Source organism: Neocloeon triangulifer, unplaced genomic scaffold (assembly GCF_031216515.1).
Source record: "Neocloeon triangulifer isolate White Clay Creek 2 clone unplaced genomic scaffold, ASM3121651v1 ptg000014l, whole genome shotgun sequence".
Classification (NCBI taxonomy): Eukaryota; Metazoa; Arthropoda; class Insecta; order Ephemeroptera; family Baetidae; genus Neocloeon; species Neocloeon triangulifer.
This window is the reverse complement of record NW_026775556.1, coordinates 19,677,282-19,699,957: the sequence shown is the minus strand read 5'-3', so window position 1 is coordinate 19,699,957 and position 22,676 is coordinate 19,677,282. Positions and strand designations below refer to the sequence as shown.

Below are 22,676 nucleotides of genomic sequence, written 5' to 3'. Positions count from 1 at the left end.
AATCTAGCTACTTTGATTTTAAAATCTAAATTTATTCTTGAATTATACATACCAGAAATTTAAAATTATTCACCTAAATTTATCACTTGGTATCTTTAATTTTTATTTCTAAAAACTAGTGGTAATCTAAAAATGCAAAAATGGCAGTGATTGTGTTATTAGCTTAAGTTGCTTGAATGGCATTCACTTGAAACAGACGGGGCCCACTTCGAAACCAAATGCTTGATTGGCATCTCCGTAATCGACTGGATAGAAATCGATGATGGGCAAATGCGCTAATTTCTTGGTTCGAATCTCAAACACGGTTTTGCTCTTTGACTTTCGTGACTGGAATTAAATTCACAAAAGCAATTATATAGTTTGTTCAAAACAAGAGAAATATTCTCACCTTGCAACCGTCCGTCAAAATCGTTGGCTGTATCGCGTCGTTGCTGAACTCCTGCTCGTTATGGCCCATCAGCTTGATGGCGTTTTCGTAATTGAACGTTTTGAGGGAGTACCAAGCAGCCGAATTGATACAAGTGTAGGTAAAGTTTTGATTTACGTCTTGACTGAGCATTCTTAGAAATTTCATTTGTACAACTCCAACCGTCTCGTAGGTGATCTAACAAATTTAATTCGAAACAATTTTCAAATTTAACTGATTTAACTTTGTATTAAATTCATACCTTAAACCCGCCTCTCAAATTGCTGTACCAATCGGTGACCTCTTTTCTCCACGGGATGTTTGGCATTTTGGAAGAATGTGTGTCAGGGAAAACGCAAGTTTCGCCCCCGCTGGTCAGATTGCAAAAAACGTAGATCGCGTCGAAGGGCATTCCAAGATTCGGGTCGATCCAATACCAACCTTTAATTATAGAATTTTAATTTATTATAAAAAAAATAGATATAAAAAAAATTTAAAAAATAATCACCGTCTTTGAGCTGCGGGTGACCGAAGAACAAGTCCCGACACGTCCTTGCCGGATTGTCTTTTGTCCCTTGAGGTCGCCGAACCCTCTCAAGCTCTTTCCTCATGCCGTAAATCGCATTGTACATGTCGAGCATGCACCCGTCAGGGTCGTTTTCGTCTTTATTCTTTTCACGTTCACCTCCAGTCACCTTATCAATCTTATCATCCTCGTCACTAAATGAAAATTATATCATTTTTTCTTATTTTCCTTAATGAAAATTACTCAAAAATATCTCGTTTGGCTCTGGAGTTGTCTGCGTGGAGGAAAAGCAGTTCTGGAGGCAGCATCGGCTGTTCGCCTGGAATGCCTGGAGGCCCAGGTGGCCCGGCAGGCCCAGTTTCTCCCTATAAATTAATTTGTATTTCAAAACAAAATTTAATCTTCAATTTACTTTTATTCCGGTTGGTCCGTCGGAGCCTTTGGGCCCAGGTGGGCCTTCCATTCCAGGAAGACCCTGAGGTCCGTCACTGCCTTTCATCCCAAGGGGGCCAGGGGGACCCTGAGAAATTAGTTTTTAGTACTAATTCAAAATTCTAAATTGCCATTACTAATTCTCCTTTGTCGCCCAACGGTCCTTGTGGTCCTTTGTCTCCCTTTTCACCTTTTTCCCCTTGATCACCCTTTGGTCCTTGCAATCCCATCTCACCCCTGTGGCCCTTGATTCCTCTTTTTCCGCGGTCACCTTTAGGGCCGCGTGGCCCAAGCTCTCCGTTTTTACCTGGCTGACCAGTTTCGCCTTAATAGCAATCAGTTAATTTTTTTCAAAACAAAGTATATTATGTAAAAAAAACCTGGCTTTCCTGGTGGACCAACGTCTCCAGCAGGTCCAGGTGACCCTCTTGACCCAGGTGGACCTAATTACATTAATATTTTAAATAACTGCAAAATTATATTAAATAATACAAAAAAAATATATATATATATATATCTCTAGCTTCTTTAAAATTTCAATTAAATTCAACCATTTCAAAGGTCTGCAATATTTAAGAAATTTTGACTTTCATTATTATAATAGCCTTAATTTGAAAGGAATGAAATATGATTTCAATGCAGTTTTATATGCAACCTGCTCGACACGCATGCTGAGAAGATTGCATACTTTAGATTTTAAAAGGAGACACAATTTTCACTACGACGAGTACCTTCTGGCCCCTGTGCGCCTGGTGGGCCAATCATTCCACCAATTCCAGCAGCCCCCTGAGGACCTTGATCTCCCTTTTCTCCCGGTAACCTACATACAAAAAGTATACTTCAAAGCATATTTTTTTTATATATAAATTACCCAGTATTCCCTTGCTGCCCAGGTGATCCCTCAGGGCCCGGTTTTCCTTTAAAATATTTCAAAATTTAGACGTTTCTCCTCTCCTGTTTAATCCAATAGACTTACCAGGTGGTCCTGATTCCCCACTTTTTCCTGGTGGACCGGGTTCACCAGAAAGTCCCTGGTCACCCTCTCGGCCGTCTGCACCGTCTTTTCCCCTCTCTCCCTTCAAACCAGGTGGACCAGGCTCTCCTATAGATATAGTATTAAATTGAATTACACGTCTACTTGTATTTTGTAAAAGTAAAATTTAAAAATATTTGGTAATTCAGCAATATTTTATTTTCATTTTTATTATTATTTAATTAACTTGATGGAGCGAGGGTATATTTAATTTTCAATTGACATTTTCTCACCTGCCGGTCCTGGAAATCCGACTGCACCTACGTTTCCTTTGATTCCTTCAGGTCCAGGGAGACCTCTTGTTCCAGGTGCTCCTGGGGGTCCCTGCTTTCCTTCTTCGCCTTTTGGTCCGAGTGGTCCCCTTTCGCCCTTAAAAGATCCAAAATGAATGATTTTATTTTAATTTTAAATCTACTTACGTGTTTGCCGTCAAGTCCTGGCGGACCAGGAGGCCCTGAATTTCCAGGCTCTCCCTTGTGGCCTTTTTGAATAAAAATTTAGTAAAAATCTTAACAATTGTTTAACGAAAGTGGCATACCTTGCAGCCCCTCTGAGCCTGGTGGTCCAGTGATCCCCTCTATACCTTTTGTGCCCCTACTCCCCCTTTCACCTGGTGGCCCCGGTTTCCCAACAGGACCTAAAGTAAAATATTTTTTATTAATATCTTCATATTTATTTCCTTGAAAATTAGATTTATACCCTTTGGTCCAGGGTCACCCACATCTCCTTTGACACCTGATGGGCCTGGTAGACCCTGAAGTCCCGCAGGTCCTGGTGGACCGCTAACTCCAGTTGGTCCATCTTCGCCTTTGGGCCCTTGCCTTAAAAATTAATCAATTAAATTTGTTTAAGAATCAACTTTGTACGGCGAAATAAATTTAATCCTCTCCAACGCAATCTATGCTTTAGACGAAAAATATTTTTCAAATTTTGTAGATTAATAAACCAACCTTCCGATTTCTCCCGGTGGGCCTTTTTCACCTTGAAGTCCCATACTACCCGGCTCTCCTCGCAGCCCCTGTGAGCCAGGTGACCCGGAAGGTCCCTGTAAAGATAAAGACGGAGAATATTTGTTTTTCAGTTAAAAGTTATTTTTTTTACCTGTTCTCCTCGAGCACCCTTGAAACCTTTCTCTCCTGGCGGTCCTAAGTCTCCCTTATCACCGTCCTCGCCAGGTGGGCCGATGGGACCGGGTGGGCCCGGTGGACCCCTTTGACCGGCGAGACCGTCTCTCCCTACAGTTCCAGGCAGCCCTGAATCACCCTGAAATTGTATTTGCCATTTTTTTTTGCCATGATATGAAAATTATTATGTTACTCGGTCTCCTTTCAAACCGGTCTCTCCAGGCGGCCCAGGTGGGCCCTGTCGTCCTTCAGGTCCAGTTGGACCTTCCTTGCCGTTGTCACCTTGCTGCCCCTTGTCGCCAGGTGCACCAGGGGGGCCAAATGGTCCCATCTCACCTTTTAACCCCGGCATGCCCTAGAAAATATCTCTCTTAAAATAAATATCATTTTGTGGCAAAAATCAAATTTCAAAACGCTTAATTTTCATTAAAGTTATAATGTTTTCAACTTACTGGCAGACCAGGCAAACCTCTTTCTCCAGGAAATCCCGGTAGCCCTGTTGAAATAAATTATTAAAATTCAGATTTTTTTTATTATGTCAATGAATAATGTTTAAAAATGTGACTCGGAGGTGCCTTAATTTGGCGAGAGAGCAGTTTTTTTTAATTATTTATTCTGATTTGTAGTAATGAGAAGCTGATAAGATGGCCATCCGGCTAATCTGACTAAAAAAAAAAATGATTTTTCCAGAATAATAAAATTGTCGTCTTCTTTTCAATGTAATAAATTAAATTACCCGGGCTGCCTGATGGGCCAGATTTTCCGATTTGACCAGCAGCTCCTGGTGGGCCTTCCTTTCCTGATTCACCAGGTGCTCCAGGCTCACCTTAAATTTCAACAGCTATTTATTTTCTTTTAAATCTATATTTACTTTAAACACTTACCCGGTTGCCCCGGCTGGCCAGGTTCTCCGTGATCACCGATGGGACCAGGTTCACCTGACAAAATAGGCTTTTAGAACATTCCTTTTTTGCAAGTTTATCTATCCAGTGTTGATAAAAAAATAATAATAATTACCTGTTGGTCCAGGAGGTCCAACTACTCCAGGTGCACCCTGAGGTCCAGGTGGGCCAGGGTCGCCCTTTAAAAATAGATAGAAAAATGTTTTAATTTTTAATTATTTACCAATATTTTATTCTCTTACTGGAGCACCCCTTTCACCGGGAAGACCGGGGCTCCCGTCTTTTCCATTGCTTCCAGTAGCACCCTGAGGCCCTATAAATCCTCTCGGCCCTTCTGGTCCCTTAAAATTTGTAACGGAATTTTTGTTATCATCATAATATAAATAAATTCAATGTATCATAAATTTTTGGCTTCTAAATAATATTAGGCATTTTTTTCCAACAAAAATGCAATAAATTTAAATTATAACCTTTTGCAAAGCCAAATTCTAAGTACTAAGACTAGTTTAGCAAACTAGTCTTTTTTACAAACCTGGGAGCCTCTTTCACCCTGTGGACCTGGCGACCCTGGTTGACCTGTGTCCCCTTTAGGACCTGGAAGGCCGTCATTACCACGTCTCCCTCGAGCACCCCTGAATCCCTGATTTTTTCATCAGTGATGTTCATTTTAATGTTTTTAAAAACTCACTCTTGGTCCCACTTCACCTCGTTCACCAGCTTGACCAGTGTTACCCTGTTCAGAAAAAAATTTTGTTTGTTGTTATTTGATTTTTTTCAATATTTTGAGTTTACAAAGCAAAAGAATTTAAAAGCAGTAAAATTAAATTTTCAAACCCTTTCGCCTTTTTCTCCGACAGAGCCCTGCTTGCCTGCTGTGCCTTTGTCACCCTTTTCGCCTGGTGGACCAGCGTAACCCTAGTTTTAAAAAAAAATTTGGCTTATTAATACTAAAAAAATAAAATTTCAACCTGAAATCCAGGAACTCCAACTTTTCCAATTTCTCCTGGTGGACCAGTTGGCCCAGCTTCTCCTCGCGGACCGTCAAATCCCTAAGAAATTTTTAAATTACACTCAATTCCAGGATAAAAGTAAAACATTTAATAAATTTAATTAATTTCATTCTTACTTTTGGTCCTTCAAGACCTTCGAGCCCCATCAGGCCTGGTGGACCCTGTGGCCCTTTTTCTCCTTTCTGACCGAGATCTCCTTTTTCTCCATCCAACCCTCGTTCGCCCTTGTCACCCTTATCACCTGGGCTGCCTCTCTTACCTTCATCACCCTTGACGCCTCGATTTCCGGGAAAACCAACGGACCCCTTAAAAGAAATTATTTCGGTAAATGATTTAAAAGAAAATAATAATAACTTAAGTGCTTACCTGAGCTCCCTGAAAACCCTGATCACCCTTCATTCCAGGAACACCTGCGTTGCCAGGGTGACCCGGCGCCCCCTCAGCTCCGGGTAGCCCCGGCATCCCTGGTTTTCCTTGCGGACCCGGCATTCCAGGTGGGCCCAACAGCCCCTGCGGCCCGGGCGACCCTATGGAGCCTGGTGGGCCGGTTTGACCTGGTGCACCTGGTTGGCCAGTCGGGCCGGCGTTTCCCTTGGGCCCTGTGGGGCCTTCAGAACCAGGAATTCCTGGTGACCCCGTCAACCCAGGCACGCCCCGAGGACCAGGAAATCCTCTTGGACCCTAAATAAAGTTCACAAATTAATTGAACACAAATTAGCTAAAAAGGTTGTTAACCATTTCTCCGGGTAAACCCTGCAGCCCTGGCGGACCATCTTCACCTTGCATCCCATCATGACCCTTGAATTAATTTTTTATATTTTCATTGAATAAGTATAGGCAACGTAATACTTGTAAGCCTGGTTCACCGGTGTTGCCTGTAGCTCCTCTTTCGCCCTTTTCCCCCGGTAGACCTGAATTAATTTTTAAAAGTTTTTAATCTATCAATTTATTTTAATTCAATAAGATTACCTGGCAGCCCCTGAGAGCCTTGCTCGCCTTTGGCACCTGGTGGCCCCGTCAAGCCCCTTTCACCGTCTCTGCCGGGCCTTCCCCGACGGCCTTCTCGCCCAGGTGGCCCCATTAAACCTCTCAAGCCACGTGGGCCCTAAATCAAAACTCATTATTGACCATTTAAAGTTTTTAATTTTTCAAAAATAAACCGGCTCGCCGTTGTCACCGGGCTCTCCTTTGATTCCTTCAGCACCAGGCGGGCCCACCGGTCCAGGGATTCCGGTTAAACCCATAGGGCCTTCAGACCCTCTCATTGACATCTGATTAAACATTTTCATGAAAAAATTATTTGCCTTTAAATTTAAATTGAACTTACCATATGCTGGGACAGTAAGTGTCTGAATTGCTCCGCCTGATTGTCCGGGCCCTTCGTGTCTCCACCACCTTGAGAGTTGAGCTAAAAGTTTTAAATTTAACTTTTCTTCATTCCTTAATTTAGTTAATACTTACTGGAATCATGAAAATATGGCCAGGTGGACCAGGAAGACCATTTGTTCCCGACAAACCGTCTCTGCCCAAATCACCCTTTGGGCCAGGCAAACCTGAAAACAAGTCATAGATTTAATTTGTTTCGATATGAAAAAAATGATTTTACCTGGAGGTCCTGGTGGCCCCATGTACCCTCTTGGCCCTGGAGGCCCTCTAACTGGATAATACGAGATTCCTGGCGATGAAGGGCCTATTTCAGTTATTATGGGAGCGTCAGTTACCAAATCTTCTTCTCCGTACTGAATAAATTGTAAAAATCAATTAATTGAAGCTTAAAAATAAAATATCCTACAGTTTCGTGTGTTTCATTATTTGACGTTGAATTATTGATGAATTCAAATGTTTCCTCGGTGGTGTTAGGAAATTCAGTAGTAGAGGTTGTGATTGTTGAGGGCGTCGTAAATGGCAGAATTATCCCTGGCTCGGTTGGTTCGGTAAAGCCAGGCACGTTGGTTTCATTTGCCAATCTATCATAAAATCCATTCTCGTCAGTTATTTCATAATCACCGTTTCCATTGATTTCCGAGGAAAAATCTTCATAGCCTGAAAATAATAATATAAAAAATTAAAATATCTGTGCAAATTTTATTCAGGATTTCGTCCACCTTCCAATTCATCTTCATCGTAATAATTAGTTGCCGGTTCTTGCTTTTGAGGTCTTTTGTGAATTTCCGCTTTCTTCTTTTTCTTTATCTTCTCTGAAACGGTTTTATTGATATGAGCAAAAAATATATATTTTTATTTAAAAAATTTCTACTTGTTACAACCACAGTCTCGTTTTTCGTCCCTAAACTTTCCTCGTTTGCGCAGAGAGGTAGATAGTCACAAATATCATAAGCAACGTCTGGTCTTGGTGCCAACATGAGCAGCTGAATATCTCCCTTAATATCAATTTTTTAATTAAACCCAGAGAGCTTCTTTCAGGGACTTAAATTTACTGTAAAATACTCGTCGCTCAATAATTCTTGTCCTATTAGCAAAATTCCAGCTGTGTTGATCTCGGACGGAGTTGGTCTGTTGATTTTCTTGGTGATGCTCACGTTTCCACACTCTGACAAAAGGGTCGCCGAGTCACCTTTGACGCTCAGGGCTAATCGGTGGTATCTGATATAGAAATAATTTTTTTCATTTTAAATTTAATATAATTCATTTAATTTTAATTTATTATTATTTTAGTTTGTGATAAAAATAACTCACTTTCCGTCGTTAACTGTAATGTTGAATTTGACCGTGGCCTTTTTGTTCTCCACGGGTCGGCCACTCGCGTCCCTATAGAACAACTCGACCTGCTTTCCGAGCGTGACCGCGACCTGCTCGTCGCCTTGCCCGCTGTAAATGGTGAAGAGCACCTGCTTCGCGCCCTTGGTCGGTTTCACCGCCATCAGGAGCGAAAAGTCTTGCGGGAAGGACCCATCTGGTGGTCAAAATTTCAAAATTGATTGTGAAGAATGGGTGTTAAAGTGAGAGCAATTATTGACCTTCGAAGAGCTGCGCAACCGAGATGGGCAGCGACGCTTTCTTCTTAAGCGTGTACGCTCGGAGGCCGGCGTCGGCGTCCTTGGGGGTTTTCGACCCTGGCCCGCCCCTGTCGTCGCAAATGTCGGGCACCACCTTCACCCCTTTCGGAAGGTCTTGCAGCTGGGCTGCGGCCAGGAGGTCAACGACTTCATGTTCTAATAAATGCAGAATATCAAAATACAATTAATTGAAATATTTTTTTAAACCATTTCAAATTTTAGCAACTTAAATTAATTAAGCTTCCCTTTATGATTTTGAAACTAACTTTAAAAAAATCGCAAAGATGATGCGATTCACATTCTTTTTGTTCACGATGTGGAAAACAGCGGCCGTGTCTCACAATTTCATTAAAAATTAACCAAGCTTCATTATTGTTTTTCGTTTGTTAAGTGCACATTTGATGTCATAATAGAAGGGATTGGCGCTTGAGTTCAAGGAAGACAATTGTGATTGACACTCTACGTAATTATTATAAAATTACTCCCGCGATCGAAGCATATTACGTCAATTGAGCCGTTATGTCTCCGTCTATATTAGAGGCTGTTGACCAGAAATTATTCAAGAAGTGCAAATACAAACATTTACAATATAATAATCAATAATTATAAAACTCATTTATTTACAATTTAAATGGTACAATATGGAAATAGCGCCCCATCCAGTTTCGCTGTCCTCCCATTTATTTCACTTGATTACAAACTATTTTTTTTCAATTACACTGCAATAAAAAAATATTTTTTTAATAATTTTTCTTTATTTTGATTATTGAGTATTTACGGCGGTCGCTTCAAAGAGGCGAAATTGCAATGAGTTTTATGCTTCACTAATCTTGACGCTGGTATTCTAAATTAGACACTTGATCTTTTTTGCCAGTCGTTATTAAATGAAAGAGCGCGCCTCCTCTATTGCATTACGCGAGACGTGGATTCGTCGACGCCTAGTTAAGTGATCGAGCAGAAGCTGTTCGTTATACACGCATTGTTTGCGTCTCATGATGTCACGCTCCCCGTTTTTTGAATCTGTGAGACGCCTATAAATTATCATTCCACGTCGTCTCATCGCTGCCCTGATTGACAAAATTTGGTCAGTCTGCCATCGATGCGCGGTTGTTGTTTCATTTCAAAGTTTGATCAATTAAAACAACAGATTCCACGATGATAATTTTAAAGCCATAATTGTAGGATCAAACTCTTCTAACAAAGGATTTGGAGGTCATATTTCTCTTTTGCAGATTTAACCAGAGAATTCTAAAATATAAAAATAAAATATTAATTATAATGTATCTTTTTAAGATTTGATGCGTTTGAAAGATTTCTAGACTGTGAAATTGATTGGAGTTTAGTCAAATAAATATTGAACCTTAAATGAGGTAAGATCAATTTGACAAAAATAAGTAAAATCGTTTTAATAATAGAATTTAAGAGGGCTAAAAATTTGAATATTTAGCACAGAAAGGCTCACTGCAGCGAGGGTTTTTTATCTAGGAAGTTTAAGCAAAATTTTTACTAGTGGTGGTCAGTGGTGGTGCAGTTTTGTCCAAAAATTCCTCTCTTTTCAAATAAGTGTTTCCAACAATTCAACATAAACAATGTGATGTAAAAAGTTGGACAAATAAACAACGATATTATTAAAAATTAAAAAAGCAACTATGTAATTGCCCACATTTGCCATCCTTTGAGTATTTAGGATGCAGTCAATCGGGCTTCCTTTCTGTGAAAACCTCTTTTTACTATACCACCATATTATTATACATTCGACATTTACGCGGTGAATAAAAGAGAGTCCGTTAATTAAGGGCTGACGTAACGCGATTTGTGTGATAGCCGGTTCTCTGGGCTGGCCACTGAGATGGATAACATCTGAAAGAATTTTATATTCTTTCGGAAGTGAACTTGAACTTCTGCTTATAAAAAGAGAGATGAATGGGGGCCGCTGCTTTTGCGCCGCCGAGCGAGCGCGATTTGAAGAATCGGCCGAATTGTCTCGAAATGTGCTCTCCACTCAGATGGTGTTGAAATCAAACCGTTTTTGGCCGACCACAAAAAAGGAGCGCGCAGCATCTCATATGAGGAGATGCCATGTGTCACTAAACGAGAGTGAATGTCACTTTTTTTGTGGCCAGGAAGTTTATCAACACTGCTTTGTTGGAAATAATGCGTGCAGCCCTCGCTCGCTGGCTCGCTCACTGACGTGCGTGTTTATATCTCACACGAGGAATTAGAATGCGGCGCCGCTTTTCTATTTCATTTCACAGTTTACTTGTTTCAAATTGGGCTCGCCGGCCGCAAGAGAAGAAAGAGAGATGCACCAGCCTGGTGATTAATTGCTGTTTGCATCAAGATTTTTGACACTCATTCTATGGAAAATTGTGGTCTTTATCAAAAGGTCCTTGATCCTTAATAATATGCATCTCAAAATTATTGAAAAATAAAAAAAAAATATTGTTTTTGTTGTTTTTCTTTCATATTTTTGCATAAATTTTTTTGAATGAAAATATTTTCACATAACAGACCACTAGCAAGATTTAGATTTCTACTAAAACTTTCAAAACTGTTTCAAAATAAAAAAGGACCCGATCACCAAACCGTAGCAGTGAGGCTAACTAGGAATTGATCTTTTAATTTTAAAATGATATAAATGATTCTTCTTCTTGACTATTTTTAATTTTTCTACTATTTATCTGCATATTGCCACTTAAAATAAGAAAATTCTAAAAATGTCTTCAGATATCTCCACAAAAACGTTATAAGTGTAGACTTTTTATCTAATTTATGCAGTTTTATTAATTATTTTGATGAAAAATTTTTCATATATTTCAATTTTCTTCTTATATAATGTGCTCCTAACTCTATTTAAATTAATGAAGTATATCATTCAATTAATGTCTATCCTACCTTCCGCCTTCAAGCCAGACATGCAAATTATCCAGACGAGGATGAAAATGAGTGCGGGTGGTCTCATTTTCACCCCCGAGACGCTTTTGTCCGCCGGAAAGCCGCTTCTGCAAATTGGTACAGTCGATTTCAATGCTGCCGAAGCGTGCCCATGATGATGCTGCAGCCAACAAGTAGGTCCTCACTGGAGCATCTCTCAATTCTGGAGATGCAAAGGGTTAAAAGGAGCACTCAAACGCCTTTTGTTTCACACAAGCGCATGCGTATCATCAAAATTTTTATTCGGACGACGTGCACAATTTACATACTTAAAAACCCAATCATATTATTAATTTTTGTTTCTAATTCTAATTTTAATATAAGCTACTCTCTTTGATTTAATTATTTCTTGAGAAACTGGAACTGCACCAGCACGACCAGATAAGTGATGACGGAGCCAATGATCTGAAAATTGTTATTCAATAAGTGTTCAATTTTTATGTTTATAGTTACTTCTCCTAATAAATCCATGCTGATTTGAATAAAGCCACATGCCTCAAAGGCGACGAGTTGCTTTCGATTCATAATACACTTCATCTATAAATTTAAAAATTAATTTTTGGTACATATTTAAATAAATAATAAGTACAGCAAGAGGTAACGGCTCGTCCTTGAGCTCGCGCAACTCGACACACCGCCTAAATAGCTCCAACTTGGTTTCTTCAATCTGGGGAACAAAATAAAAATCAGGAGCATTTAAGTTTTATTCAAATTACAGGTTTGTTTAAAAATTGGTTTAGGTTCCAGTTGCACAATAATAAAATATACAGAGGTATTTTCAACCATGCTTGTATTTATTACAATTAATAAGCGCTTATTTTTTATTTGTTTAAATCATTACCTTCAGAGAAACTTTTCTGCAAAAGTAGCAAACGAAATACGTGCGGGCGAAAGATGACGTTGCGTAGGAGCACAAATATATTGGATTGAGGCTTTCGTAGCTTCCAAGGCCCAAAAGGGAGCAAACCATGGTAAAAAGGCTACTCAAAAGAGTGATTCGCGCGATGGTTATGCTGACCAAAAAGTCAAGCCCGAAGCGCCGGTTGATTTTCTCCACGATGGCGCACAAGTGGACAAATAAACGCAGCAAAAGGCGATTATTTCTTCCAGTTGAATGAAAACTTTAGATTTTTTTTTAAATAAATAATTCATACTTGCACTTTGTGGAGCAAATCTGATCAAGACACTCGCACACGTATAGGCAGAAAATTGCAAAAAGGGACTCGATGCAGAGGGGCATCATTGAGCACCAGTCAATTCCGAGGTACTCGATCAGCTCGACTAGCGGACTATTGTATTGGAAATATTGAATTATGTCGTAGCCTACGTAAAATGCGTAAGATATGAAGAGCAGGTACGTCGCGATCACAAATTTTGATGTGTGACTATCAGTGTACAGTCTGGAAAAAAATTATAAAATTACAAGAATATTCTTGAAGTGAAGTTGATTACATAAAATATTGATTCACTGGTTTGAAATTGTGACAATAAAATAACTATTCAAAACGATTCAAAATATGTAAAAAAAAAACGGCACACGTCATCGACTTCTCTATTTGCTTTTTAATATTTATTAATTGATTAGGACTTATATTTATCTTATTAACCGTCTTAAAAAAAAAACATTTTCAAGTTTCAAAAATTAAAAGTAATTTGATATTGTGCTGTGCACAAGCAAATGTATATTTTTTTTAAATATTATATTCTTAGTACTTGATTTAATTATTTTTAACCCTCACTAAAATTTGTTTGAAAATTTTTCTTACTTTCCGTTCAGCACCTTGACGAAATTTTTCGTTTCTATCACATCGTTCAGAATATCGGTGGTAAGTCGTCTTTTGGCGAAAGCATTCAGGATGACTGCGACCACCGCCACGAGGAAACTGGCCATGAAGATGAAAATCGGATATATTTCGGTTTTGACAGTGGAGCGCGCGGAGAAGATTTCCAGGATTTTTATGCTCTGCGTGTGGATGCTGCGGACGTTCACATAGACGGAAAACGCAAAGTTGGCCAGGCACATCAGAAGACCGACTTTGACCTCCCCAAATTTGGGACCTGACACCAATCCGGTCGGGAAAATTCCCAAAATCAGCGCCAAGAGCAAAATCCACGAATTTACCCCAACAGAAGGGTGGTAGAAAAGAGAATTTTTCATTTTAAACTTAAATTATATTTTGCAAATTCCAAGCACAGATATTCGTCAAACAAAGTGCTTGGCCTGAATGGCTAAATATTTGCTCCAAAGACAGAGAAGAATTATGGATAATAGCGCGCATTAATAGCCTTAGGCTTGTTTCACTGACGGGCTCATTAATTTTTAAGCATATTTTACGTATTTTCAGGCAACAGAACATTTTCATTTCCTCTCTAGTCAATACAAAACAGAAATAATTTCATTTAAATTATTTACTTTGACAAGCAATTTTCGGCTGAAGTAGCAGACGAAAGACGTCCTTACGAATGAGGAGGTGGCGTAGAATGCGTAAAATAGTAAATTCAGCTCGCCGTACAATCCAATATTCAGGGCCGAGCACACCAGAACCAGAAGGCAGGAAATTAGCAGCAAAGGAGCCATCGACAAACTGATTAAAAAATCGAGACCGAATCTAATTTTTTTTTAATTAGCATTTTATATGTGTACAATTTATTTTAATAAAAGCACCTTTGATTGATTTTCCATCCAATATCGCAAAGTCTTGTAAATCTTCTTGAAAGAGTTGCTCCGTCAACAGTGAAGGGCGCCCTCGTGATTTCGTCAAGCCGCTTGCACACTTTGCAGCACATCAGGGCAAAGAGACCTTCGACGTACAGCGGACCCATTGTGCACCAGTCGGTGCAAAGGAAGGTGATGAACAAGTGCGTGTTTCCCAATTCAAGAAAGTGGACAATGTCGTGTCCAACGTAAAATGCAGTCGATGAAACTAAAACGCAATTGCACGCAGCAAACACAAAGAAATCTGAGAAATTTATGAAAGTACCGAAATTTCTGGACATTACCGTTATTCTTCCGATTTTCATATTCAAACACGCTCATTTCATTTAATTTGTTGAGTATTTCCGCAGTGAGATTTAATTTCCAGTAGGCATTCGCAATCCCAAAAACGATTCCGCAGCACGAACTCACGGTGAACAACACTACTGGGTAAATTTCAACGCCGTTAGAATTGCTCTTTTTCAAAAAGCGCACGATGTCGCTAAATAAAAGATCAGCTTCTATATAAAGAGCAAACAGAAAATTGAACAAAAGAAGAATTAGGCCAAATTTTGATCTTTCGAGATATTCAGAGTCACGGAGTTTGAATGGCATAATGCCCAAATAGAATCCAATGGCTAAGAAGCACCGCTCAAAGAAACTCGACATGGCTATGAAAAGCTCAAGGGATACTAAAATGTGTGTATGCTGCTTTGGGTTTTCAATGTAAGCATCATTTAAATGCACATGGCACTGACAGGTTTGGCAGAGTATAATTTTCTTTGCTGACAATGATTAGTGCCTTAGCTTGTTGGTGGTGCAACATAATAATTACAGTTATGTGTCTACAAAATAGATTAATAGAATGTGAAGTATACACAAGGAAAATATTGTTTATTTGTTTGTTTTTTGGCCTCGGAAAGGCCAAAAATTATTAATATAAAAATTAGTCAATTAAACTACTAAGTTCATTGCTGCCAGACGTCAAACCAAATTTCAGTTTTGCAGCAAACTGACGGTCTTCTCCTTGCTTAATGTATTGAACTATTTGATGGGTCGATAGTTTGTACAAAAGTGGACTCCAAGACGGTTTCACCAAACCTTAACGGTATCTTTAGAATTGTTCTAACAATATTACAATTTAAATTACCTGATCTAAGAGTCTTCAAATACAACTCAAGTAGGGCAACGTTTGTCTCCAAAGGTTCCAAAAAGTTTTCAATAGGAATCATAAGCTAAAAAGAATAAAATTTATTTTTGCAGAATGTTTTTTATTTTTTGTCGTTACCTCTTCTATTGGCAGAGACAGAAAGCGCACAATTTCCACTAGCTCTCCCCAGATAAGGTTTTTAAAGGAGACGCTGAACCTTTGTTGCAAGGGAATCAGGATGAAGTGCGCAAATAATTTATCACCATAAGACTCTGCGCTGTATTGCTGAACCAGTTGAACATACCTTAAAAATAATAATATAGATAACAATTATTTACGATTATAATTTATTTTGAAAAAACTTACAAATCCCAAAAGTCTTTTAATCCAGGAATTTTTTCGTCAAAGTCAAAATCCTGTCCACATAAAGACTGATTTTTCAAGAGGGCTCCAACAATTTCTTTCAGTAAATCGCTGATATTTTTCTCCAGGAAAATGCAATTTTCTAAATTTGAATAAAATTAATAAAGCACAAAATTATTTAAGCCAATAACTTGCCAGCTAAAAATACGCAGGCTAAGCGGCAGAGCCTAGCAGTCGGAGACAGCATTTTGTTAAGGACCTGCGGCTCCAGAGTCTCTAAAATGAAGATCCATTGCAAACTTCGAAACACCTCTGATAAATCTGCAGGAGGATGCTCCTCAGCGGATGTCTTGTTTTCAACTTTCTTCTCCTCCTGCACATGTCCCACAACCTTCACCAATGGCAAGAAAGGCCAATCAACAGGCAACAAAGAATCATTTTCAGCAGGTAAGCTAATGGTGTTTTTGCTACTGATTGGTGTTCCGAAGTTGAGTTTGAAAGCTACCAAGAAAGCATCCCTAATCATAGGCAGCCTACAGAAAAAAAATTAAAAATATTATTTAAACAGCTAAAATTGTTAAAATCTTACTCATTAATGGCAATTTCCAATAAAGGACTTTTTGTATTGTTATCCTGCAAATTCAGTTTCTGCATCAGACTTAAGAATGTCTCTTCTTGACTAAAATTAACATTTTTTTTTTAAGAATGTTATATATGTGCACAAAAAATTTAATATTTACTTGTTGTAGAATATCCAGGTATTGAATAATTGAGTTATCAGAGATCGGTCTTCTATTCTAATACAGGATATCAAATTCATGGCAGCGCGATGGCACTGCCACTGATGATCCGAGTCTAGATTTTCACTTTTCGTAGCAATGTTGAGCAGATCTGCTGATAGGTGAATTTCAGTCCTCGAAAACCAGTGGTCAAAGCCGGGACATCCATTTATGGCTATTTTATTAATGTAACTTTGCACTCCTTTGCTCTTCAAGAGGGCATCAAAAATCGCCTAAAATTAAATTCCAATGAAGTTAAAAATTGATATTAATAACAGCAACTTTACCTGCTTGTACATTGGAAATTTATCTACTGTAAAATTCAGAAACGCAATGATCGATTGCACTGCAAAAGAAGGAGAGCCAGGCTGAAGGATTGAGGTAATTCTCTGTCCGTAAGTGACAGAACCTGTTGACGGAAGTCCCTTGGGATCCCGTTTACGTCCAGATGTGGATTCAGAATCCAGAAGGCTTGAATGTTCCCTAGAAAAATTCATTTAAAAAACTTGTTAGTGTTTCTTTTCTTTTTCACTTACAACATAGAGTTTGTCCACGACTCAAAAGTTTTTGAGGAAATGAAGGGAATTACTGAGGAGTTTGTGACATTCTGAACCAAGCTCATCCATGACATTGTGTCGACACCATCCTGGTATAAAAAAAAGTTTTTTTTATGACTTGTTTCTATTTTAAATTACTTATATTATTAATTTTATTTACCCAGTATTGCAAAACGAGGAAAAGCTGCTTTGACACACTTAAGGCTGCTCCGACTAGCTTGCAGTCTGAAAACTAAAAAGCGACTTCAATAAAAAAAGGAAAAAATGTATCGTTAAAAAAATTTACATTCATTGGAAGGTTCTCTGCTGCCTGTGTGATCCAAGATGCTGTCGTTTTAACGATTGGAGGCCCCACTTGGATCAAAAGTTCTCTTGGTAATTTATCATGATGCATCCTGTTCACATTTAGTGCTGCACTCAACAGAGTTAGAATGGCAGTGGCATGTTCTTGGTAAAACGAGCCCTCCGTTCGCAAGTTCGTGTTTGTCAAGTGGAAAGACAAAAGTTGCCCATAGACCGGCGAAAATGAGCTGAAGCCAAAAATTAAATAAATTGTTGGTAACTAATAAAATAACCAACCTGAATTCATTGATTCCCAAGTCATAGGCAAGAAAGGTTTGCCAAAGATAAAACGACTCGATGAGAATGGCAGGTCCATCCGGAATTCCCGTCTCACCAGGCTCAGAGGCCAGATAAGCCATGATAGGTGTCATGATGTTGAACTTATTGATGAAATCCAAAGACATTGCTTTGCTTTGCGCTGAAATAATTCTAATCAGTCGAACTGCTCTTGCCAAGGGGACACCTCGGACAGACTCCATATCTGCTGGTTTCTTTGTAGTCGACTCTGGTGGATGGATAAGTTTTAAAAATAATTTTGAATAAAGTTAGAAATATCATACCCCAATTAAGTGGCAAAAACTGGGAAATTATTGTTTGCATCAGACCAGGACACCTTCCGATGGCTAAAGCAGATTCTCTCGAGTGCCTTGCGATTCTGATCAGAATTTCAATGAGGGAAAGAGTCGTCTTTGGACCAGGCTTAATGATCTCCAGCAGATATCTTAAAAGATTAACTAATAATTTTAATTTACATTTTCAAAAGTTTTTTTTACCTTATTCTAGGGACAAGATCAGTCCTCAAGGCGCCTTTGATTACGTCGAGCTGCAGCAATTCGTGGTCCCGCAGCTCTCCCTCCTCAATCGAAGTTTGCCCCTTTTCCTTTTCCTCCTCAGGCTCAGGAGGACAAGCCAAGATAGGCTGTTGAAGGCCAAAAGTCGTTCCCAGCATCAAACTAAGGCAGACTTCATCAGGTTCAGAGGCGAGCAGATAATTCAAGGCTTCGGCAGCGGCTTGGACGACCATCATCACAGCGTCGTCTAAGGAGAATCTCAAAACTGCAAATAATCCTGCACTAACGAGCTGTGGGATGATTGACTCTTCGAGGCAAAGGTCAAACCTTCCCTCCTTTGCCTAAATTCATAAGATTGAAGTATTTTAAAAAATGTATACATATAAAATAAAAATGATAATAACCAAACGCAAAATATTCGCTATCGTGGACACACCAATGGCCCTCTGCTGCATAACTGAACTCCTGGAGAAGAGCAGAAGTTCTTCGAGAGTGTAGCCAGCTCTCTCAGGTTCCTCTCCATGATGGTGGAGAGCTTTTGTCTCAGGCACATCAGCGTTGACAGGCATCAAATTGCCTAAAAATTTCAAGGAAACTTAGCGCAAAGAATACAATTTTTCACATCAACAACCTTCAAAATCAAAGCGAGCTGGGTGAGGGTCACCCGGAGCCAATGGCTTTGGAGCTGGCAATTTTTTCATCCACTTCAACTTTTCATTTTCAACTACATCCATGTGCAACCACTTCTTAGCCTCCTCAATCGGAATTGGTAAATCTTCTTCAGGAATAGGCTGGTCTTCCAACATTTTTTCCTCCTAAAAATAAATTTTTGTAAATTAATGTTGATTATAAAATAAAACAATTTTACCTTAGGTTGGGCTTGTGTGGGTTTCAAAGGCTCTTCACCGATGCCAGCACCTTTGCCTTTCTGTCTGTTTGTAAAAAACTTGAGAGTTTCCGGATTTAAAGACGCCAGAAGGCGTTTCCTTTCCTCTAATATCTGCTCTTCACTCAACTGAGAGAGTTTTTGCAAACTTTCTTCGTGAATTTTCTGAGCCTCTGATGGTCCAAACACATTTTTTATTGCTGTTTGAGCTCCCAAGTTGATTTCCTCACTAGCAGATAATGACACTCCCTGCTGAGATTTTCGCTGATGCATTTTTGCAAAAATACTCAATTTTTTAGTGTCACCTTGGGAGAGCTGTTGGACCGAACACCGAACAAATGAATTTTGTAAAATATTAATAATTTATTTTTATAATATATAATTTATACCAATTTGTCTCTTTTGAAAACTACAGGGAAACCACTCGTTGTTGCCACCGGAGGTCTGAAAGGCTTTGCTGAAGGAGTCCTTTCAACTATATCGCTTAGCATGATTCCAGGAACTCGAGCACTGTCTGTGTCAAAAATTAAAAGTTATTTTTTTAAGCTTTAATCGCTTTAATATTAAATTATTTTAGTTTAGGAAAATTGCCGTACTTAATATGACCTCTGGATCATTAAAAATACAATCAGTTCCACACTCCTGTGCCTTTTGTTTCTTCAAATCACCTGCAAAAGTGCAAAATGTTACATATAATTTTGAGGAGACAAAAGTGGACATTTTCGTCCTTTAAAAAATTTGCATCTCACCTTCCAAGGCAGCTTTGTCTGTCTCCTCTACCTTTCTTTTGACGTTTTTCAAAAACTCTGCATTTTGCCTAATAAGATCTTCATCGGTTTCACCCACTTTCGGACGAAAACTCATTTTCAAAATGATCGAAAACTGAAAAAAGCCGTCACTAAAAGCAGAATTATTGAAGTCAGGCTTGTTGTTGTTGATGTTTTTAAACTTTCATTCAATCTACAACCAATCGCAGCGCTGCGGTGACTGCCATGAGTATTTTTCGACCAATGAAAACGCTCCGTTTCTCCAATCTTCTACCACATGGGTTTGTTTACGTTTGCTGAGATCGCTGATTTATTATTAAATATTGTATTTTTTGCTGTTCAAAAATGAAAAATAAGGGCCAAGGAAAGGTTTTTCGGCCTAAGAAGGCTATCAATAAGAAGAACAAAGTTGAATTGGTATTCGATCACGAAAAGAGAAGGTTTGCTTTCCAATTTTAATCGAAAAAATATGATATAATTATTTTAACTTGAAAATTTCAGGGATTTTCTTAGTGGCTTCCACAAACGAAAAATGGCACGCAAGAAAAGGGCGCAGGAAGAACTGGAGGCCGAGATGAAGGCAGAAAAGAAGAGAATCAAGGACGAGGTATGTTTTTATAACTTATACATAATTGCAGAGATTAATAAAAAAAATTCTTAACTTTAGGCTAAAAATCTGCACAACACCATGGTTGTTTCCTACAGGCCCATTCCTGAAGTTGAGGAGCTTTTGGGAAAAGAGGAGACTTATGATCTTGAGCAACACTCTGTTAGTATTAAGGAGCTTTCCACGGCCAGTATGGCAGAGGACAATTTTTGGATTGGAGAAAATCGAGTAAGCTGAAGAATTTTACAATTCGTTTTATGCCTTATAATTCCTTTGTCCCTAAGACGAAATATGAGGAAGACGACGGTCAAGGGGAAGGATCTTCAGAAAAGCCCCGAAATAAGGACATCAAGAGTGGCAAGGATATTAAAAAGGCAGTGAAAAAGATGGCTACAAAGCAGATGCAGAAAAGCAAGGCATTCCAGAAAAAAGGAAAGCTTGAGCAGACGAAGCAAAAGAAAAAGGCAAGTGTTGTTCGCAAGCTGAAGGCAAGGAAGAATCTTCAGGCTAAGCAGAGAGGCAACCGTCATGGAGGCAGAAGCAAATGAATGAATGAATAAACAATTATTTTCTCTTTAAAAGAGTGGCATTTATTTTTTCATTTGTCTTATCTAATATATTGGCATTAATCTATTTTCTTTTGTACTGAAAAATACTTTTTGAAAGTATGAAAATGCAGGAGAGGTTCAAACATTTCAAGTTATTTTTTCGATGATCTGCTCCGAGTTACTCTTCCAGTCGGGGTGATTCCCTGCATCAAACAAAGAATTCTAATGAGAAAAATTTTTCGCAATTTAAACTTTAAAAATTAATCGAAAACACTTGAAATCATTTTAAATCTTAATAAAAAGGGTTCGCTTTCTTGAGTTCAAGAAATAATTTAAAACTAATTTTTAAGACTGAAGTTAAATTTAAAATAACCTCTGGCTCTTCTTTTTTGATGAGAATAGCTTCTATTTGAGGTGCTTCCAGAACAGGTTCTTGTTTAACAACTTTTTTTAGCTTTTTTATCTTCTTCAAATTTTCCTCAATGTCTCCTTCCACAGGCTCAGTTTTGATGTTGGCAAAATATTTGGAGGTCGTCGCTTCCCCGATCTTCTTCACTTTAGGCTTTGCCTCGGAGTTCTGAGATTCACCCTTTTTCTTAACTGGAGACTTTTTCACTTCTCTGCAATAAATTTAAAATAAATCACCACTAAATTTAATTATTTAAGGATTTACTTGAAGGCTGCTGGACAAGTGTCTTTGTTGAGGCATTCGCCACATCGAGGATTGACTGGCCTGCAAATTGTTTGTCCGAATCCAACAAGGAGGTGATTCACTTCATCCCACAGCTCCTGAGGTAACCAGTCTTCAAGCTGCTTCCTTGTGTCCTCTGGATTTTTGCTTTTCACCCAACCCAGGCGATTTGAGATTCGATGGACATGTGTGTCAACTCCTAAATTAAGAAAATGTTTATTTAATTTTTTCTTGAGAAAATTCAATTATATACCAATGCCAGTGACAATTCCCCATCCAATATTCATACACAGATGAGCCATTTTTGGGCCAACTCCAGGCAGTGAGCACAAATCCTTCACTGTATTCGGAATGTCTCCGTTGTACTTTTCGGCAAGGACAGCTGTCGTTGCTTTGATGTGCCGGACTTTTGTCTTCATTAAAAATACATAATTAAAAAATATAATTAACTATAGAAGACAACAAATAACAAACCTTCCAGAAGCTGACAGGGTAAATCAATTCCCCCAGGAGGGTGTCATGCGTGGCTAAAATGCTCTCAATGGTGCAGCCGTGGGCGCGCAGTTTAGTCATTGCGGCGTGAGTGACCTGGTCCTTGGTTTGACTGGACAACATCAACGACAGCAAAATTTGATACCTTTGAATCTAAAAAAAAAAAATTAAATATGTTAAAAGTTTTCTAAAATTTTATGTTATGTAATCAACCTCTGCAGGTTGCTCTTCATCCTGGCACTGGTCGCAACCCATGCTATCCACTGGTGCGACCTCGAGTTTTCGCATTTCCCTGATGTTTGTCAGCGTCTTCATCCATTCTTTTGGCATAAATTTTGGAGGCATTTTGTTAAAATTTTAACTCATGATATAAGTGATATGCTGAAAGCTGACACAATCTTGTTGTGCTGAAACCGAAACGTTTTAAGGTTTTTGTGGAAATTTTGGTAGAAATTTGTTGGTAGAAATATTTTCCCTCCGACAGTGGAGTAGGGTGTTAGCAGAGGAGCAAATTTTAATTGTTGATACCTAAACTATTCAACCTATTTAATACGAATTAAAGAACGATTTCAAATTTTCTTTGTGTCTTTATATATATAATTTTATGGGAATTTATAATATACT

General features: G+C 38.8%; 4 protein-coding genes across 4 annotated transcripts; 1 reads left to right on the top strand and 3 right to left on the bottom strand.

Annotated features, from left to right (window-relative positions):
* Positions 1 to 11,545, bottom strand: LOC132201662 (collagen alpha-1(XI) chain-like). The gene is made up of 43 exons (XM_059628005.1): positions 11,346 to 11,545; positions 8,412 to 8,606; positions 8,131 to 8,347; positions 7,872 to 8,037; positions 7,691 to 7,814; positions 7,539 to 7,631; positions 7,226 to 7,476; positions 7,040 to 7,172; positions 6,895 to 6,986; positions 6,761 to 6,841; positions 6,594 to 6,704; positions 6,403 to 6,538; positions 6,283 to 6,344; positions 6,169 to 6,231; positions 5,800 to 6,114; positions 5,550 to 5,738; positions 5,392 to 5,472; positions 5,258 to 5,338; positions 5,112 to 5,156; positions 4,956 to 5,063; positions 4,666 to 4,764; positions 4,539 to 4,602; positions 4,406 to 4,459; positions 4,258 to 4,347; positions 3,974 to 4,017; positions 3,715 to 3,876; positions 3,499 to 3,660; positions 3,348 to 3,442; positions 3,097 to 3,218; positions 2,936 to 3,034; positions 2,817 to 2,878; positions 2,631 to 2,766; positions 2,341 to 2,466; positions 2,236 to 2,281; positions 2,096 to 2,184; positions 1,745 to 1,807; positions 1,502 to 1,689; positions 1,345 to 1,452; positions 1,176 to 1,297; positions 915 to 1,126; positions 669 to 847; positions 389 to 604; positions 1 to 327 (listed from the first exon to the last, which is right to left on the bottom strand). The coding sequence occupies exons 1-43, from the start codon at positions 11,410 to 11,412 to the stop codon at positions 184 to 186; spliced, it is 5,292 nt and encodes a 1,763-aa protein (XP_059483988.1). The 5' UTR covers positions 11,413 to 11,545; the 3' UTR covers positions 1 to 183.
* A 3,407-nt stretch (positions 11,546 to 14,952) lies between these two features.
* Positions 14,953 to 19,894, bottom strand: LOC132200176 (RNA polymerase II-associated protein 1). The gene is made up of 20 exons (XM_059625433.1): positions 19,697 to 19,894; positions 19,544 to 19,615; positions 19,337 to 19,461; positions 18,930 to 19,262; positions 18,693 to 18,876; positions 18,466 to 18,638; positions 18,044 to 18,402; positions 17,831 to 17,991; positions 17,508 to 17,775; positions 17,215 to 17,458; positions 17,089 to 17,160; positions 16,908 to 17,017; positions 16,659 to 16,854; positions 16,333 to 16,604; positions 16,182 to 16,271; positions 15,788 to 16,125; positions 15,596 to 15,734; positions 15,368 to 15,533; positions 15,230 to 15,314; positions 14,953 to 15,180 (listed from the first exon to the last, which is right to left on the bottom strand). The coding sequence occupies exons 1-20, from the start codon at positions 19,809 to 19,811 to the stop codon at positions 15,026 to 15,028; spliced, it is 3,657 nt and encodes a 1,218-aa protein (XP_059481416.1). The 5' UTR covers positions 19,812 to 19,894; the 3' UTR covers positions 14,953 to 15,025.
* Positions 19,895 to 19,980: 86 nt separating this feature from the next.
* Positions 19,981 to 20,902, top strand: LOC132200178 (nucleolar protein 12). Its single transcript, XM_059625435.1, has 4 exons — positions 19,981 to 20,154; positions 20,216 to 20,321; positions 20,382 to 20,549; positions 20,606 to 20,902. The coding sequence occupies exons 1-4, from the start codon at positions 20,060 to 20,062 to the stop codon at positions 20,867 to 20,869; spliced, it is 633 nt and encodes a 210-aa protein (XP_059481418.1). The 5' UTR covers positions 19,981 to 20,059; the 3' UTR covers positions 20,870 to 20,902.
* Positions 20,890 to 22,556, bottom strand: LOC132200177 (endonuclease III-like protein 1). Its single transcript, XM_059625434.1, has 6 exons — positions 22,266 to 22,556; positions 22,035 to 22,205; positions 21,814 to 21,973; positions 21,543 to 21,759; positions 21,243 to 21,489; positions 20,890 to 21,072 (listed from the first exon to the last, which is right to left on the bottom strand). The coding sequence occupies exons 1-6, from the start codon at positions 22,395 to 22,397 to the stop codon at positions 21,022 to 21,024; spliced, it is 978 nt and encodes a 325-aa protein (XP_059481417.1). The 5' UTR covers positions 22,398 to 22,556; the 3' UTR covers positions 20,890 to 21,021.
* Between the last annotated feature and the right edge of the window lie 120 nt (positions 22,557 to 22,676).